Source organism: Bos taurus, chromosome 10, assembly GCF_002263795.3.
Source record: "Bos taurus isolate L1 Dominette 01449 registration number 42190680 breed Hereford chromosome 10, ARS-UCD2.0, whole genome shotgun sequence".
Taxonomy (NCBI): Eukaryota; Metazoa; Chordata; class Mammalia; order Artiodactyla; family Bovidae; genus Bos; species Bos taurus.
Genome location: NC_037337.1, coordinates 19,562,154 through 19,578,760, shown reverse-complemented (window position 1 = coordinate 19,578,760; position 16,607 = coordinate 19,562,154). Strand labels below are relative to the sequence as shown.

General features: G+C 43.4%; 1 protein-coding gene across 2 annotated transcripts in view; it reads left to right on the top strand.

The window, feature by feature from the left end:
- Nucleotides 1-222: 222 nt before the first annotated feature.
- ADPGK (ADP dependent glucokinase) overlaps nucleotides 223-16,607 on the top strand; it is a 32,620-nt gene continuing 16,235 nt past the window's right edge. For both annotated transcript variants that reach the window (NM_001082438.2, XM_005211332.4), the window contains exons 1-3: nucleotides 223-519; nucleotides 8,735-8,960; nucleotides 12,429-12,491. In NM_001082438.2, the coding sequence (NP_001075907.1) occupies nucleotides 287-519; nucleotides 8,735-8,960; nucleotides 12,429-12,491 (522 nt within the window). In that variant the 5' untranslated portion in view covers nucleotides 223-286. The remainder of the gene's footprint in view (nucleotides 520-8,734; nucleotides 8,961-12,428; nucleotides 12,492-16,607) is intronic.

Here is a 16,607-nt window from a genome sequence, read left to right as displayed (position 1 = left end):
GGAGTTCTGGGAAAAGGTACAGCGCCTGGACAAGCATTATGGCCTTTGTCCAACCTCCCTCAGTGCCTCAAAACCGCGCGCGCCCCCAAGAGCTAAAATTCGGACCAAGGAAGAGGAGTCTCCGCCCCTCTGTTAAGTCCACCTCCCCGCGGCGCCCCGCCCATCCGAGGGACCACGACGCGCCGGCGTGACGTGGCGCGCGAGTCTACGTCGGCGCGTGCTGAGCCCGGAAGAGGCGCGGGCCGGGCAAGGAGGTTTTCGCCGCCGCTTCCACGCCTCTGTCTCCATGGCGCTGTGGCGCGGCTCCGCGTACGCTGGCTTCCTGGCGCTCGCGGTGGGCTGCGTCTTCCTGCTGGAGCCGCAGCTGCCGGGGTCGGCCCTGCGCTCGCTGTGGAGTTCGCTGCAGCTGGGGCCCGCGCCCGCGCCCCCAGGAGTCGGCTCCCCTGAGGGCCGGTTGGCAGCCGCCTGGGACGCGCTCATCGTGCGGCCGGCCCGGCGTTGGCGCCGCGTGGCCGTGGGGTGAGTGTCTGCGGGGCTTGCCTCTCTGGGCAAGCAGGCAAGTGTCTGCAGGAGGTGCGGGCTCTCTGGGCCTCTGAGGGCCGCCTTGCCGGAGGTCAGACGGCGTGGAAACAGATTCCTAGAGGTCCCCCGGAGGGCCCTTGGTGCTGGTGTCCACGCTACCTGCCTGGCGAGAAGCGTCGCACGTCTGGGACGAGCCCCGTTCGTCACTGCTGCCGGGACTCAACCAGACTGCTTTTTCCTCTCGGCTGGCCCCTGCACCCTCCTCGTCTCGGTAGGACCAGCCCCTGCTGCTGCTGCTGCTAAGTCGCTTCAGTCGTGTCCGACTCTCTGCGACCCCATAGACGGCAGCCCACCAGGCTCCCCCGTCCCTAGGATTCTCCAGGCAAGAACACTGGAGTGGGTTGCCATTTCCTTCTCCAATGCACGAAAGTGAAAAGTGAAAGTGAAGTCGCTCAGTCATGTCCAACTCTTCGCGACCCCATGGACTGCAGCCTACCAGGCTCCTCCGCCCATGGGATTTTCCAGGCAAGAGTACTGGAGTGGAGTGCCATCCGTAGAACCAGCCTAATAGCCTCTTGGAAATCCCGCTCAGCCTGACTCCGTAAAGTTCAAGTCGCTTTCATTCCAATCTCTGCTCTTCTGGCGGCTACTCCTTTGCAGTCAAAAATGCTTGGTCTTTCCATTTTAGTGGCACCCTCTTGCTTCTGAACTACTTGAAGGTGTAGTCGCTGTCTTTAGCTGCTGAATTTCTTTCTTTATGCCTTGTTTTCGCTTCCTTAATGCCATAGTCTGGAGACCACCATTCTACTGAAACTTCACTCTCAAAGCTTATCTAAGCCTTGTGGGTTTTCATAATCAGCTTCCACTTTTAGTCTTCACTGTCAGCTCTCTGCAGCCTTCCACACGTTAAGCATGCCTTCTTGAAACTCTTCTTCCCCAGATTTCAATGACATTGCAATTTTAGGATTCTCTCGAATCACAGTGCCTCCTTTCTTTATATTCTCCTCTCGCGTGTAAGTAAATTATTCCCTCTACAAATTTTAGTTCTTGTCTAAGTTCGACGTGAATATCTTGCCACAGAAGCAGATCTTCTACCAAGTACGCTACTAGTTCTGTGAGTATTGGGACCACAAATTGAAAGTGAAAGTGAAGTCGCTCAGTCGTGTCCGACTCTGCGATCCCATGGACTGTAGCCTACCAGGCTCCTTCCTCCCTGGGATTCTCCAGGCAAGAGTACTGGAGTGGGGTGCCATTTCTTTCTTTAGGGGATCTTCCCAACCCAGGGATCGAACCCGGGTCTCCCGCATTCCAGGCAGATGCTTTAACCTCTGAGCCAAGCAGAGTTATCATGAAGATTAAATTATCTTTGTTATTTAGCATAGTATCTGCTTTAAAGAGCAGACAGCTAATGTTAGGTAGTATGCTGCTGCTAAGTCGCTTCAGTCGTGTCCAACTCTGTGCAACCCCATAGACAGCACCCCACTAGGCTCCTCTGTCCTTGGGATTCTCCAGGCAAGAACACTGGAGTGGGTTGCCATTTCCTTCTCCAATGCATGAAAGTGAAACGTGAAAGTGAAGTCGCTCAGTTGTGCCCGACTCTTAGCGACCCCATGGTGCAGCCTATCAGGCTCCTCTGTCCATGGGATTTTCCAGGCCAAGAGTACTGGAGTGGGGTGCCATTGCCTTCTCTGGTTAGGTAGTATATATATATGTGTGTATATATATATGTGTGTATATATATATGTTAACATTTTTATTGTTTCTTCAGGTGTATCTTCTTTTAACTCTTCTTTCAGGTTCAGGCACTTTCACCTGTATCCTTATCAGCTTAATTGTCCTCCCTGCTTTTGTGAGTCTTCAGTCAATTCATGGGCTTTCCAGGTGGTGCCGTGGTAAAGAATCTGCCTATCAATGTAGGAGATGCAAGAGACATGGGTTCGATCCCTGGGTTGGGTAGATCCCCTGGAGCTATTCTTGCTTGGCAAATCCCATGGACAGAGGAACCTGGTGGGCTACAGTCCATGGGGTTGCAAAGAGTCAGACATTCCTGAGCACACACTTTCAATAAATATTCATTAACTACATGGTATGCGGCAGGTCCATGCTAGGTTCTAAGAATCCAGGGATGAATGAAGCAAGGTCCCAGCCTCATTTTTTGGAAACAAATATATTCATTATTGTATTAGTTCACTCAGGCTGCCATAACAGAGGACCACAGACTAGGGGCTTAAATAGCAAAAATTTATTTTCTCGAAGTTCTCCAGGCTGATAATCCAAGAAGTCCTCTCTTTCAGACTTCTCGCTGTGTACTCATGCGGCCGTTACTCCATTCTTGAGCACTTGTGGTGTCTCTTCCTCCTCTTAAACTGACAGTAGTCCTATTGGATAATGGCTGCATATATGTGTACTCAGGCACGTCTGACTCTCTGTGACCCCAGGGGCTGTAGCTCACCAGTCTCCTCTGTCCAGGCAAGAAGACTGATGCCATTTCCTGCTCCAAGGCATCTTCCCAACCCAGGGATCGAACCCTCAGCTCCTTTGTCTCCAGCGCTCGCAGGCAGTTTTTTTTTTTTTTTTTTTAAAACCACTGCACCACCTAGGAATCCTGCATAATGGCCTCATTTAACCTCAATTACTTCCTTAAATAGTCCCTGTCTCCACATATGGTCACATTTGTGGTCAGGGCTTCAATATGAACGGGGGGGTGGGGGGGGTGGGAGAGAGGGACACAATGCTGTCCATAACAATTTAAAAAAGTGCTTTCTTGTGTCCCAGAGAATAGTAATTCTTCCCAGGATGAGGTTTCAAGAGAATCTCCATCTAGAAGCTGACAATCCATTTACTATTGCTACATCACACATTACCCCACAACTTAGCTTAAACCAATGGTCATTTTATTCCATGATTCTGAGGTTCAGTTGGGCTCGGCTAGGCGATTCTCGTTTGGGGTTCCGTGCAGTTTCAGGCAGATGATGGCTGGGCCTGGAATCATCTCAAGGTGTTGATTGTTGTCATCAGCTGTGACCTCAGTCGTGGTTTTACCTGAACACATGCAGGCGGTTTCTCTTTGTAATTGTTCAGCTTTCTCACCGCAGGATGACTGGATTAGGGGAAGGAATTCCCCAAGAGGACCAGGCAGTAGCATTAATGCCTTTTATGACCTGACCTTAAAAGCACACAGTGTCACCTCTCCCATAGGCTCAGGTCCAAATGGTTTTGAGGAGAGGGGACAGAGAACACACCTGGGAGGGAGGGGCGTCAGCGTCTCATTGTAAAATGAACACGTGGGACGGGGCATCCTGTGGCCACCTCGGAAAATATATTCTGCTACGGTGACGTGCATGGGTCAGGCCCTGGAGAAAAAAAGAATATCCACAAGAACGCTGGGGAATCAGCCCACCTGGGAAGAGAGAACCAAATGTGAAAAGGTATTTGGCTTGTTTGGCAAGGTTGGTCCTGTGTTTAGGGCAAGGACTTGATGATAGATGTTGAGATGAATCTGAAAGGAGCCCTGTGTGTCAGTGTGGGTGATGGGAAAACCATGAAAGTTAATAAGCAGGTACGGTCCATGGAGTCGCAAAGAGCTGGATACGACTGAGCATGAATGGGCGTGCACACACACAATGATGCTAAGTTCTTTTCACAGACTTAACTGGAGGAATGGAAAATTTGAGCAGTGGTTCTGACCTATTTGACTGCTTCACATTATTTTTGTGGGTAACAGACTAATAAAGAGGAAAGTCTTGAGACCCTGACACTAGCTATGAAGCCATAGAGCTTTTTCTTGTTTGGCATTGGTGCTAAACAGGTGAGATTTGACAAGAGGCTAGATGTGGTAGAGTAAATAGAGGCAGTTCCAAATGACAAGTTCTTAGTATTGGGGATGTTATAACTTCATGTAGACAGATACAGATATTGTCAAGCTTTCCTAGTAGCTTAGTGGTAAAGAACCTGCCTGCAATGCAGGAGATGTGGGTTCAGTCCCTGGGGAAGGAAATGGCAGCCCACTCCAGTATACTTGCCTGGGAAATCCTATGGACAGAGGAGCCTGATGGGCTACAGTCCAGGGGTTGCACAAGAGTCAGACACAGCTTAGCATATATACTGACCTGCCCATAATCTCACAGCTGTCAAATGCCAGAGGTGCAGCTTAAACCTATTTGTGGCTCTAGGTGCCACATTGTTGCCATGAAGAGAGATTAAGAAAGGAACAAGTTTGTGGCAAAAAGGTAACCAGTTTGGTTTCAGAGGGAAGAAATGTACATTCCTGTAGGATTATAGAGGAAGCTGAGCCCTCAGCTGCTGACAGCTAGAGGCTGTAGTTGAGGAGCATGGTCGCAATTTGGAGACTCCTGCACCTAGGTTGAGGCCAGAGGCTAGACAGCATCACCCAGGAAGAGAACAAGAAGGGAAGGCAAATGGCAGGGGTGGGCACTGCCATGTAAGGGCCTGATGGGAAAGGACCAGAGAAATAAAGGAGTGGTTTCAAGGAGATGGTCAATGGCAAGCCCACACCACGTTTTTCTAAAACGTATGCTGCCTCCTCTGCTTCAGAGTCGGGCCCTGGTCCTCAGACTCGTTGGGCGCCTGATGAACCCTCGTTCTAGCACTCACTCTCCCTCACCTGGCTTCACTCCGACCTTTGAAACCTGCCTTGCTCTTCTTGGACAATGTTCAGACTCTCCTAACTGGATCACCATTCCTGTTATGTCCAGACACAAGGTTAATCCCTTCTTCTATGTCTTTGCTCCTATGGCTTTCAATATCAGATAAATCTGGGTTTGAGTGTGGGCTCCTCCAGTCATGACCTTGAAATGTTAGTTAACCCCCAGCCTTACTTTTCTCAGCTGAAAGCAGTGATGACTGCTTCCCTATCTTAGAATGTTTTGCAGATCGGTGTGGTCTGTCTGAAAATGCCTGCCTTCTTCTCTGTCCAGAGCATCATCCAGGGTGTGGCCCAAGGACTGCTGATCCTGCCCTCTTGGGTTTCTCTTCTCTGTGGTTGTGTATCTTAGAGCGATTATGATTAGCTTTCATACTAGCTCAGGCATAGTGTGAAAGCTGAAAAGAACCTTAGGAAATGTTTTACAGATGATAAAACAGAAGGGAGGTGATAAGAACCACCGTCCTTGTCTTTAAGGAATTTACAGACTAGAAGAAAGTATTCCTCTTTCCCACCCCAACCCGAAATCTCTGATAATATGCCTGGCAGCCCTGGCTCCCAGCACCCTCTGTTAGTACAGCCACTTGTGTAGGCATTCAGCGTCTGTTACCTCATTTTACCTTCCAGTTGTTTTATCTGTGTCTGTGTTTTCTCAAAACTCACATTGTAATCTTTGATACATTTTTGTGAAATTCTACATAAGTGTCAAATGAACATAATTTTGTCTTCTGTTTTTTTTTGCTCCACCCTGACCACCCCCCTCCCATGGACGGAGGAGCCTGGTAGGCTGCAGTCCATGGGGTCACTAAGAGTCGGACACGATTAAGCAACTTCACTTTCACGCATTGGAGAAGGAAATGGCAACCCACTCCAGTGTTCTTGCCTGGAGAATCCCAGGGACGGGGGAGCCTGGGTGGGCTGCCGTCTATGGGGTCACATAGAGTCAGACACGACTGAAGCAACTTAGCAGCAGCAGCAGACCACCCCTCACACACACACACACACACACACACACACTTCTTTTCCCTATAAGTAGCGTGCTTGTTTACATTTTAGTATGCTGTTGAATTGATGTAAGTGCAGAGAAAGATTCCTGTTCTGTTTGAAGCATTATAAAATATAACTAGAAAGCAGAGGTAAAAGTACTTTGTTTGGTATCTGGCACATAGTAGGGTACAATTATTTTATTTTAATAGCTACCAAGTAAATTTTTTCCTATGATTTTCCTCTTTAGTATTCATGGGATGATTAGGTGGGGGTTGGAAAATGTTCCTATGGTAGTTATATTGTTTAAACTCAAAATTAGTTCAGTTGGGTTTCGTCTTGTGCTGCAAAATGTGCTAAATAAACAGTGTTCTTTTTGGTTTTGTTTTTTGTAACTGAAACTTCCTCCATTCTCATCTTTAAGAAATCAAACTACTTAAGTTCTCAGCAGAACTAGATATGGAAGTGATGTGTTTATTGATGTCTATTTTGAAGTTGTTATTTCCAAATATGGGTACATCCCTTGGTATCTGAACCTTGGCTATGCAGACTCAGGACCCAGATCCATTTAGATACATTTATTTGAGGTAGGACTACTTCATGGAAATAATGTCCCACACTATCCAGACGTCTACTGTCTGAACATTGGGAGCCCCTGGAGTCCGAGAGCCAGGGATACCTGTATCCCTTTTAAGTTTCTCCCTTCAGACATCCAGTGTGGTGTCCAGTAGAAAGAAAGGACACTCGTGTGAAGTGGCACTGAGACCAGTTTACAAGGTGCGTTGGTTCGTATCCTGTAAGCTGTGAAAGGAATGTCTTACGTGAGTAAGAACCTGCCACGTGCGTGTCAGTGTGTGTTATGTGCTTTGTATGAAAGGTGGACTCACTCTTAGGCTATGCTTTCCCAGTTGACCAGAGTAATTATGTATGTTTGACTTCAAAAGAGTAAGACCATTTGAGTATTTAAATGCTGTATGGTAGGCAAAAACCTTTTCAAAAATGTGGGATTCATAGGAGAAGAGTTAATAATAGAATCTTAATGAGAATGTAGTCAGTTTTGTGTTGTGAAGAGGGCTGTGTCTCTTCCAGCCCTTGTAAACCTCCCTTGAGTGATGTAAATAATATCTACCCCACATGAGGACCTTTTAAGAATTACTTGTTCAGTTCTAAAAGTAATGTATGCTTATCAACATTAAAAATACATCTGATGAAAAATAAAATTCCTCTCCCTTACTGCAGTCTCTTTCCTCATCTTTAGAGCTGGCCACCATTAACGATTTGGTGATCAAGAGATTTTTAAAGGAGACTACAAGGGAGACATTGTAGTTATATATTACACACCAGAATCCAATCCATTGGGCCTTCTTGATTGATGAATTTACCTTCTGATTTCATGAAAAGTGAAAATGAAGTCACTCCATTGTGTCCGACTCTTTGTAACTCCATGGACTGTAGCCTGTCAGGCTCCTCCGTCCGTGGGATTTTCCAGGCAAGAATACTGGAGTGGGGTGCCTTTTCCTTCTCCAGGGTATCTTCCCAACCCAGACTCTTTACCATCTGAGCTACCAGGGAAGCACACAACTTCTGGCTTCATAAATACTTGGAACTAACGTGGAAGGGCAGCCACCCTTGTTGCCCAAGGCTGTTTCATTTGGTCATCCAACCCCACTGGCAGGGATGGCAGAGGCAGGAATAAAGGTGCCCGGGGACCTCACCTACCTGCCCAAAGTATTTGGAACTTCTTTTTTAAGAAATGGCTTTTGGAAAACACACACACAAAATACTGAAAATGTAAGCCACAACTTCGGCATGTGTGCATGGGAGAGGTGGGGCCAGACAACCTTATGTGTATTTTATAAATCTGTAAGCATTAACCAGGTGACACCACACTGACTTCTTACTAGTCTTTAAAGTTCATGATGAACACCTGCCAAGTGTTGAGTTGTTACAAGGCTGCAGGTGCGCTTAAGTCTGTAAGCCATCACTCAGCTCTCAGTTTCACCCGGAAGTAGTCAGTGTATTTTACCACCATCCTCAGCTGTCTTTTGAGGGAAGGTGGCTTTAGACCAAAACTTTACTTTGCTTACTCTGTAGCAAGCAGTGTTCTTAAACATGTATTATCTTATTTAATCTTCACAACAGCCCTATGAGTTAAATACTCATATTACATGATTTTAGAGAGGAGGAAACTGAAGACAAAGAAATTGAAGTGACTTGCCCAGGTCACACAGCCAGGGTGAATCCAGTCTGGCTTTGCCATCATTTTCTCAGAAATGGTGTATTTGTGTTACGATGCTTCGTTCTGAAATGCTGAACACCTGTCTTCTCTCTTTGTAATGAGGGTAAACGTTTATCAAGCTATTGCCGGGATAGACATACATATCCAGATAAAGTAATCCTCCTTCCACCATATGCTATTTGCTTTCCAGGTAGGGTTTCAGATCCACTACCTCTGTTTCCCTGTTTGAACACAGGCCTCTGAAACATTTCCCTGTTGTTAAATGCAAAGCTGTTGCCCCAGTGCTTCTGTTTGTCTCACACCATCTCTTCCTTCCTTCCTTCCAGCGTCAATGCCTGTGTAGACGTAGTGCTGTCAGGGGTGAAGCTCTTGCAGGCCCTTGGCTTGAGTCCTGGGAATGGGAAAGATCACAGCGAGCTGCATTCGAGGAATGATCTAGAAGAAGCCTTCGTTCACTTCATGGGGAAAGGAGCAGCTGCTGAACGCTTCTTCAGTGATAAGGAAACTTTCCATGACATTGCCCAGGTTGCATCAGAGTTCCCAGAAGCCCAGGTCTGTCTACCAGTGGTAAATTCAGATAGGGTGGGAAAAGATACTTTGTTTGTATGGTTTCTAGAAGCAACCAAGCAACTCTTCTCCAGTTCACCCATAGAGGGTGATTGTTGGCAATACAATTCTGTAGTGTTTTTCTCTTTTTGGAAAAATGTGTACCTGACCTTCCTTTAACTCCGCTGTTGCTAGTCATTTCACTTCAGCCAACGTTAATGAGGCATACTTACTAAAATTTTAGCCCTGAGTTATCCATGAAATTGCTCTTTTTTCATGTTACTCAGGTTTAAAGTAGGAAAATGTCTACTCCAGAGTTGTTTGGGTACTGCTTGGCTGATACCTTGCAGTAATATTAATATGGTTCAGTTCTTCCTAAACCAAAAAAGGCCAAACCCGCAGAGAAATAGTGGCAGTGTCACCCCTCCTTTCCCATATTGTGACAGTCAAAAATGTCTCCCAGCACGTCAGATGTTTCCAGGTCAGGGAGAGAAGGGATGCAAAATCACCCTGATTGAGAACCTCTGGTCTAGTTTGGTGGCTCTCTGACCTGAATGTGCATCAGAGTCATGTGGAAGGTATTGAAACAGACTCCTGGGCCCCCCTTCCAGAGTTCTGATTAGTACTCATGGGGTGGTCCCAAGAATTTACCCTTACAGCAAGTTTCCTGGTTATGTTGATGCTATTCTGAACACCTTGTTCTGAGACCCATTCGTCTACAGGGTGAAGACTGTCAGAGATAGAACTTAGGAGTCTCCACACCCACCGGGTGATCACAAACAAGGCTCTGGAGCCTGCATGGTCCAGACACTTCCTCAAGGCTCACACACCTCTTAAGGGCAGGATTTTGTTGTTTAAGCATCTCTGTTATGCCCACTGCATCTCATGAGCATCTCATCCCCAGTTTTTACCTAAAATCTTCTCTTACCCATCACCCCGGTCTGGATGTACTTCTCACTTGGGGAGCTCTTCAAGTTTTTTTTATTCTTTGGAAGCCACCCATTTGAACATTAGCAGTGGGCACAGGTATTTCCTAGCTGAGTTTCTCAAGGAGACAGCAAGCTGTTAAAACCTCACTTAGTCATTTTGATAGCTGAATTTGGTAGTGAGATTCTGATCTTTTTTTTTTTTTTTGCTTTCTGTACATGCAGCATGGCTTGTGGGATCTCAGTTCCCCAGTGGAATCCTAATCACTGGACTACCAGGGAACTCCCAAGATTCTATCTTTTATGAAATAGTCTTGAAAGTTCTAACAAGATGGCAAATCTCCTGCTTAAAAGTCTTTAAGATTGTAGTATCTAAAATACCAATTTGCTTTCTGTTTAGTCTCTTTGGCCTTTTGTTTCATAATGCAGACATTTTTTCTACAGAAATTTTATCTATCTTTTACATCATCAAAATTATTTCTTAACATTGTAAAACCTAAAATGTGTTATTTATCTTCCGCTAGTGTGACACTTCATTTGGTACTTTGTCAAACTCCCTTAAACTATAAGGCAGATGGACTGATAAACAGCAGTTAATAATAACTATTAAATGAAAACTCTAAAATCCATTACTTGGAATCTTAATGTTTCCCTGGAATTTCTAGTAAATTCTTCTAACCATCAGAGTTAAATGGACTTTAAACATGTTAAAAGGCCAGATTTCAGCCTGTGTATCACAGCGTTTCAAATTTATCTATAGAAAGCCATCACTGTCCCGTCTGAGCCCAGTGATACGTCAGCACAAAACTTGGTTGGACTAAAAGTGTTGTTGAGCATCTAGAATTGAGTTGTTTAGTCTGTGCCTCTTCATGGGGCTAGGAACTAGAGAGGTAAGCTGATAGCATTCAGTCCTCCCAGACAGGGCTGTTGATGCATTTTCTCAGCTTACATAATAGAGCATCAGAGCTTTATTTCCTGTTTGTCAGGTTTCCAAAGCATGTGAATCCATCCTTAGAACAAAGGAATACTAGAATTCTCTGCTCTTCTCCTTTAGTCCTCAGCTGAGAGATGGGGTGTGTCATCTTTTAGAACCCATTACCTTTCCTGATGCATCAGTGTGTGTTTCTTCCTTTCTCAAAATCTAGCAGCAGTTACTGAGCACTTACTGTAAGAAGACAGTCCTTGCCCTGAAGGAGCTAGACATGTCCCCAGATGACACTAGCTCACGAGGACAAGGGCTGTAGTGGAGGTCTGTTCTGAGTCTAGAGGTGGCAAGAAGCAAAGGATCCGTAATCCTCTCTAGAAGGAGGATTGTGGAGATGGAGGTGACCATAGGAAAAGGGCAACAGAAAGCAGTACAGAAGAGGTGACGTTACAGCTGATATTTGAAAAGTGATCCCTGACCAGTGAATGAGAAAGGGGAGGCATCCTAGTCAAAGCAGCAGCATGTGCTTAAAGGCATAGACACAGAGAGGAAGGCTTGGAGAGCTATAGACAGGTAGAAGCGGAAAGGAAAGCAGGGGACAGATAAAGACCCTTGTACTTCACTTAAGAGTTGGATTTTAAAACTGATTCAAGAAGATACATGTATCCCAGTGTTCACAGCAGCATTATTGATAGTTGCCAGGATAAGGAAGCAGCCTTAAGTGTCCATCAACAGATAAAGATGTGTGTGTGCACGTGCATGCATGTAATAGAATATTACTCAGCCCTGAAAAAGAATGAGATTTTGCCATTGTAGCAACATGAATGGACTTGGAGGGGATTGTGCTTAGTGAAATAAAGTCCGAGAAAGACAAATACTATATGTTATCACTTAGATATGTGGAATCTAAAAAATACAACAAACTAGTGAATATAACAAAAAAGAAACAGATTCACAGATAAAGAGAACAAACTAGTGGTTATCAGTGAGGAGAGGAAAAGGGGGAAGGGGCAATACAGGGGTAGGGGATTAAGAGGTACAAACTGTCAGGTATAAAATAAGCTACAGGGATATATTGTACAATATGGGGAATATAGAAAATATAATAACTATAAATGGGATATAACTTTGAAAAGATGTGAATCACTACATTGTACCATTGTAACTTGTATATCAAATATATATCAGGAAAAAAAATTGAGAGTTTTAGATCATTGTAGTATCGAATGATTTTCAGGAGGAAACTGACATAGTCATACACTCATTTTAGAAGGATCACAGTGCAGAAGATAAAGTCTGTCCATACTTGTATTTCCTTTTGTTTTATTTATCTGTTCTGGCTGCCTGGAAGCTCAAAGCCAAGGTTGATCTCCAGTTAAGGCAATTATACTGTTTTCCAAAGGTAGCAATTTGGTTTTTTTTTCACCTTTCCTTATAACTCATTGTCTCCTCATCTGTGGAGTTAATGTTTTTATTAACCCCATCTGTGTGTACTTGTTGTAAAGTCACCTCAAATTTTTTTGGGGGGAAAATGGAGTATAATTAAATAAATCAAAACATTATTAAGCTTGAGTAGCATAGTTATGTTAAAAAACTGCCTAATAACCTTGAACTGTCTTACAGCACTATGTAGGAGGAAATGCAGCTTTAATTGGACAGAAGTTTGCAGCCAACTCAGATTTAAAGGTAAGTCAGATTCCCAGATTAAAACCTATGTCCTTCACTAGTATTTCAGTAATTTTAGAGGCAATACTGAGTACCTGCCCATTCCTTAATTCAATTTGCTTGGGATTCTTGTTAGGAATAGAGTCATCGAAGGAGAGGAGCGGTAGCTAATGATTCCTGAGTGTTTACTGCATGTCTAATGTTGTCTCCAGTGTGTGACGTAGATTACCTCATTTAATTCCTTTAATAACCTATAAGGTCATAGGTACTGTTGTTGGTACTGTTATTGTCATGCTTTCTATGTGAAGCTTGAGGCATAGAGAAGTTTACAGCTAGAACAATTGTATTAAACAAATAGAACAGTTGTAACCTCAGACCCCAGAGTCCATGTCCTCGAGTACCTTACCATGTAGTCATTAAGAGCGTGTGGGCTCTGGAGTCAGTGCCTGAGGCTGGGGACTGTGCAGTGATGAGAGAAGACTTAGTTGGCTGATTCTTGAGGCTGGATCCGGAGTGTTAAAAACAAAGGCCACTGGATGGGGGTTGTTAGGGTCGTGTCTTCAAGTCTTAAACCATTTGGTTTAAGTAGAATTAAAATTACTGCTATTTTCAAAATAGCTTCTGAGTAAGAAGTTCTTTTGCTGGAAGTGGAATAGGTCCAAGAGGGAAAGCCAACAAGGAGGTTATTGCTGTTGTCTTATAAAAGCAATCATTTTACAGAAGACCACAGCACTAGCCTCCTTGCTGACTCCGGCTCGAGTAGCCAGAAGAAGAGAAGCATGTCTGTCTAAAGCCTAGGGGAATCACTTGGTGATAGGCCATATGTAGGGACAAAGAAGGTGAGTTTAACGGAGACGGTTCTGGAGTAAATGAACTTGAGAAGTGCAGAATAGATGTGACTGCTGACGATGGAGAGAGGGAACCATCAACAGTTCTTAGGGGTGCAGAATCAAAAGTGCAGAGACGGACCCAGAAACACAGACAAATGATCAACAGTGTGAGGGGACAAAATTCATATGGACCCACAGTGTACACCAAGGGATGGATGTGCTTAGATATAGAGAGCATATTAAAGTGTGGACATTCACATTTTTATAAGGATTAAAATTTTAATAAAAGATTACAGTGGGAAATTTTTTTAAGAGTCATTATCTTTATAGATAGTAATAAACTCCCAAACAAAGAATATTAGAAATTCCAGAGCTGGTCTTTAGAAGTATTGCCAGCTAATGGATGAAAGAGAAGATCAATCATAAGCTCAATGGAAAGAACCCAGGCCCTTTGCATCAGAATCCTGGGCATTTGGGCCCTGAAAAGAACACCCTCTTGACCCTGAGAAGTAATTTAATTCTGTCCCTGGAAGTTCTAGGTTAGATGTTCCTTTCAGTATTTCCTCCTCTGAGACCAGTATTTGCTCTTGGTCACTAGGGAATCTGGGCCTGAGACCAGTCCAATTGGAAAGTATTCTGGTAAGAAAAAGGGGAAGGAAAAAAAAAAAAAGAGCCTGACCTTAATAAAAGATTGAGGGGAAGAAAAGGGTATCTGTTACTCCTTCATCAGATTGTTATGATCTTCACAATAATCTGATGGGTTTAGGTATTACCATCCTTTTAAAGAAAGGAGGTCCAGAGAGGTTAAGTAATGTGCCCAGGGTCACCCAGCTGATGCTGGGTGATAAAATAATAAAGCCAGGATTCAAACACCAGGCTCTGCCTTGACCTCACCACCCTATACTGCTGTCTCAGATTCAATTTAACTTGTTGAAATGCCTCTCAACATAACCAAGTGATCATCTAAAAACAACCACAGATTAGGGAGAAGGAAATGGCAACCCACTCCAGTATTCTTGCCTAGAGAATTCCGTGGACAGAGGAGCCTGGTGGGCTGCTGTCCATCGGGTTACACAGAGTCAGACATGACTGAAGCGACTTAGCATGCATGCATGCAGTGGAGAAGGAAATGGCAACCCACTCCAGTATTCTTGCCTGGAGAATCTCAGGGACAGAGGAGCCTGGTGGTGTGCAGACTACCGGGTTGCACAGTCAGACACGACTGAAGTGACTTAGCAGCAGCAGCAGCAGCAGCATTTTCCATAGGTAATAATAATCATTAACATTTTCATAGTTCTTACTGTTTCCCAGGCACTGTTGTAAGTGCTTTACTTTATATTAACCTATTTGATCCTCAAAAAGCCCTTGAGGGAAGTCTATTATTATCCGCATTTTGTAGATAGGAAAAATGAGGCGTGAAGAAGTTAAAACTGTTCAAGGTCACATACCTAGTAAGGAGTGGAGCTGGAATTTGAACCCAAGCCGTCTAGCTCCAGAGTCCATGTTGTTTCCAAGCAAACTATGTTGTGTCTCAGAAATAGACCCTGGTGGATATAATAAAGGCAGATGTTATGGAATGGTGAAATAGAAGCCAGATAGCAGAAGAGAACAGTGTCTTAACGAAACATATTTTGGAATTTAGCCAAGAAGGAGATGTTGGATCTTGTCAGATGCTGCTTCTGCATCTGTTGAGATGATTGTGTGGTTTTTGCTTTTTACTTTGGTAAATGGTAATTACCCTGATTTTTCAAATGTCAAACGAACCATGTATCCCAGAATAAACCTCACTTGCTTCTGATGTATTACCCTTTTTATATATTATTGGATTCAGTTTACTTACATTTTGTTTAAAATTTTTACATCAATTTCCCTGGGGGATATTGATCTGTATTTTTCTTTTCTCATATGTCTGTCTGATTTTAATATGGGTAATACTGACCTAATAGAATGAATTGGGGAGTATTTTGATTTTTTTTTTAAAGTGTTTGTGTAGAACTCACCAGTGAAGCCCTCCAGGCATAAAGTTTTTCTGCTGTTTGGTTGGTTTTTAGTGTTTTATTTTTCCATTTCACTTTGTTGTTTTTTGGGGAGGGGGGGTTAAAAAATTTTATTGGAGTATAGTTTATTTGCAGTGTGGTGTTAGTTTCAGGTGTACGACAAAGTATATCAGTTACACATATATTTACTATTTTTTTGAATTCTTTTCCCATGTAGAGGCCTGAAGTTTTTGATGTGGGAAGGTGTTTAATGATTTGATAAAAGGAAATTCAGATTATCTGCTTCTTGAGTGTGCTTTGGTAGTTTTGTCTTTCAGGAAATGTGTCCATTTCATCTAAATTGTTGAATTTATTGACTTGAAGTTAATCATAATGTTCTTTTACTCCTTTAAGTCTGTGGAATGTGTAGTGATGTTCTGTCTTTCCTGAAACTGGTAATTTATATCTTTTTCTTTTTCCTTTTCCTTGATAAGATTGGCTATTGGTTTATCAATTTTATTGATCTTTCCAATAAATAAAGAGCTTTCAGTTTCATTGATTTTTTTTCTTTTTTTTCTTTTCTATTTCATTGGTTTCTATTTGTTTTTAATTGAACTTTCATTTTTTAGTTTCTTAAAGTCGTGGCTAAGGTCACTGATTTGAGAACTTCCTTTGTTTTCTGATGCAGGGTGTTTAGTGCTGTAAACGTCCCCTTAAGTGCTGTTTTAGCTCTATCCCCCAGATTTTGATTCTTTGTTTTTATTTTCATTCAATCCAGATGCTTTCTGATTTCCCTTTGATTTCTTGAGATGAGGTATTTAATAGCCTATCTTGTGGAATACTTAGAAGTGGTGTTTAGTTTCTAAATATTGAGAGGGTTTCACATATCTTTGTATTATTGATTTCTATTTTAATGCCGTTGTGATCAGAGAACACGCTTTTCTGACTCCTGTTAAATTTATGGAGACTTATGACCGTGCGGATAGTGTGCCTTGGTGAGCCCTTGGGTAGAGTGTTCCATCAGTGTCAGTTAGGCCGAGTCGATTGATTTCAAGTCTCCTGTAGTCTTCTGATTTTCAGTCTACTTGATTTATCTACTATTGAGAGAGAGAGATTGGCATCTCCCACAATAATTATGGACTTGTCTGTTTCCCTTGAAGTTCTGTGACTTTTTGGTTCATGTGTTTTTCAGCCTCTTTTTAGATGCATAACTGTAGAATTGTTTCATCCCTTTATGGACTGACTTTTTTTTTTTTTATCATTACCAGGGATAAAGAAAATAATTTCATAATATTCTTTGCTCTGTAATCAATTTTGATTAAAATAGCCTT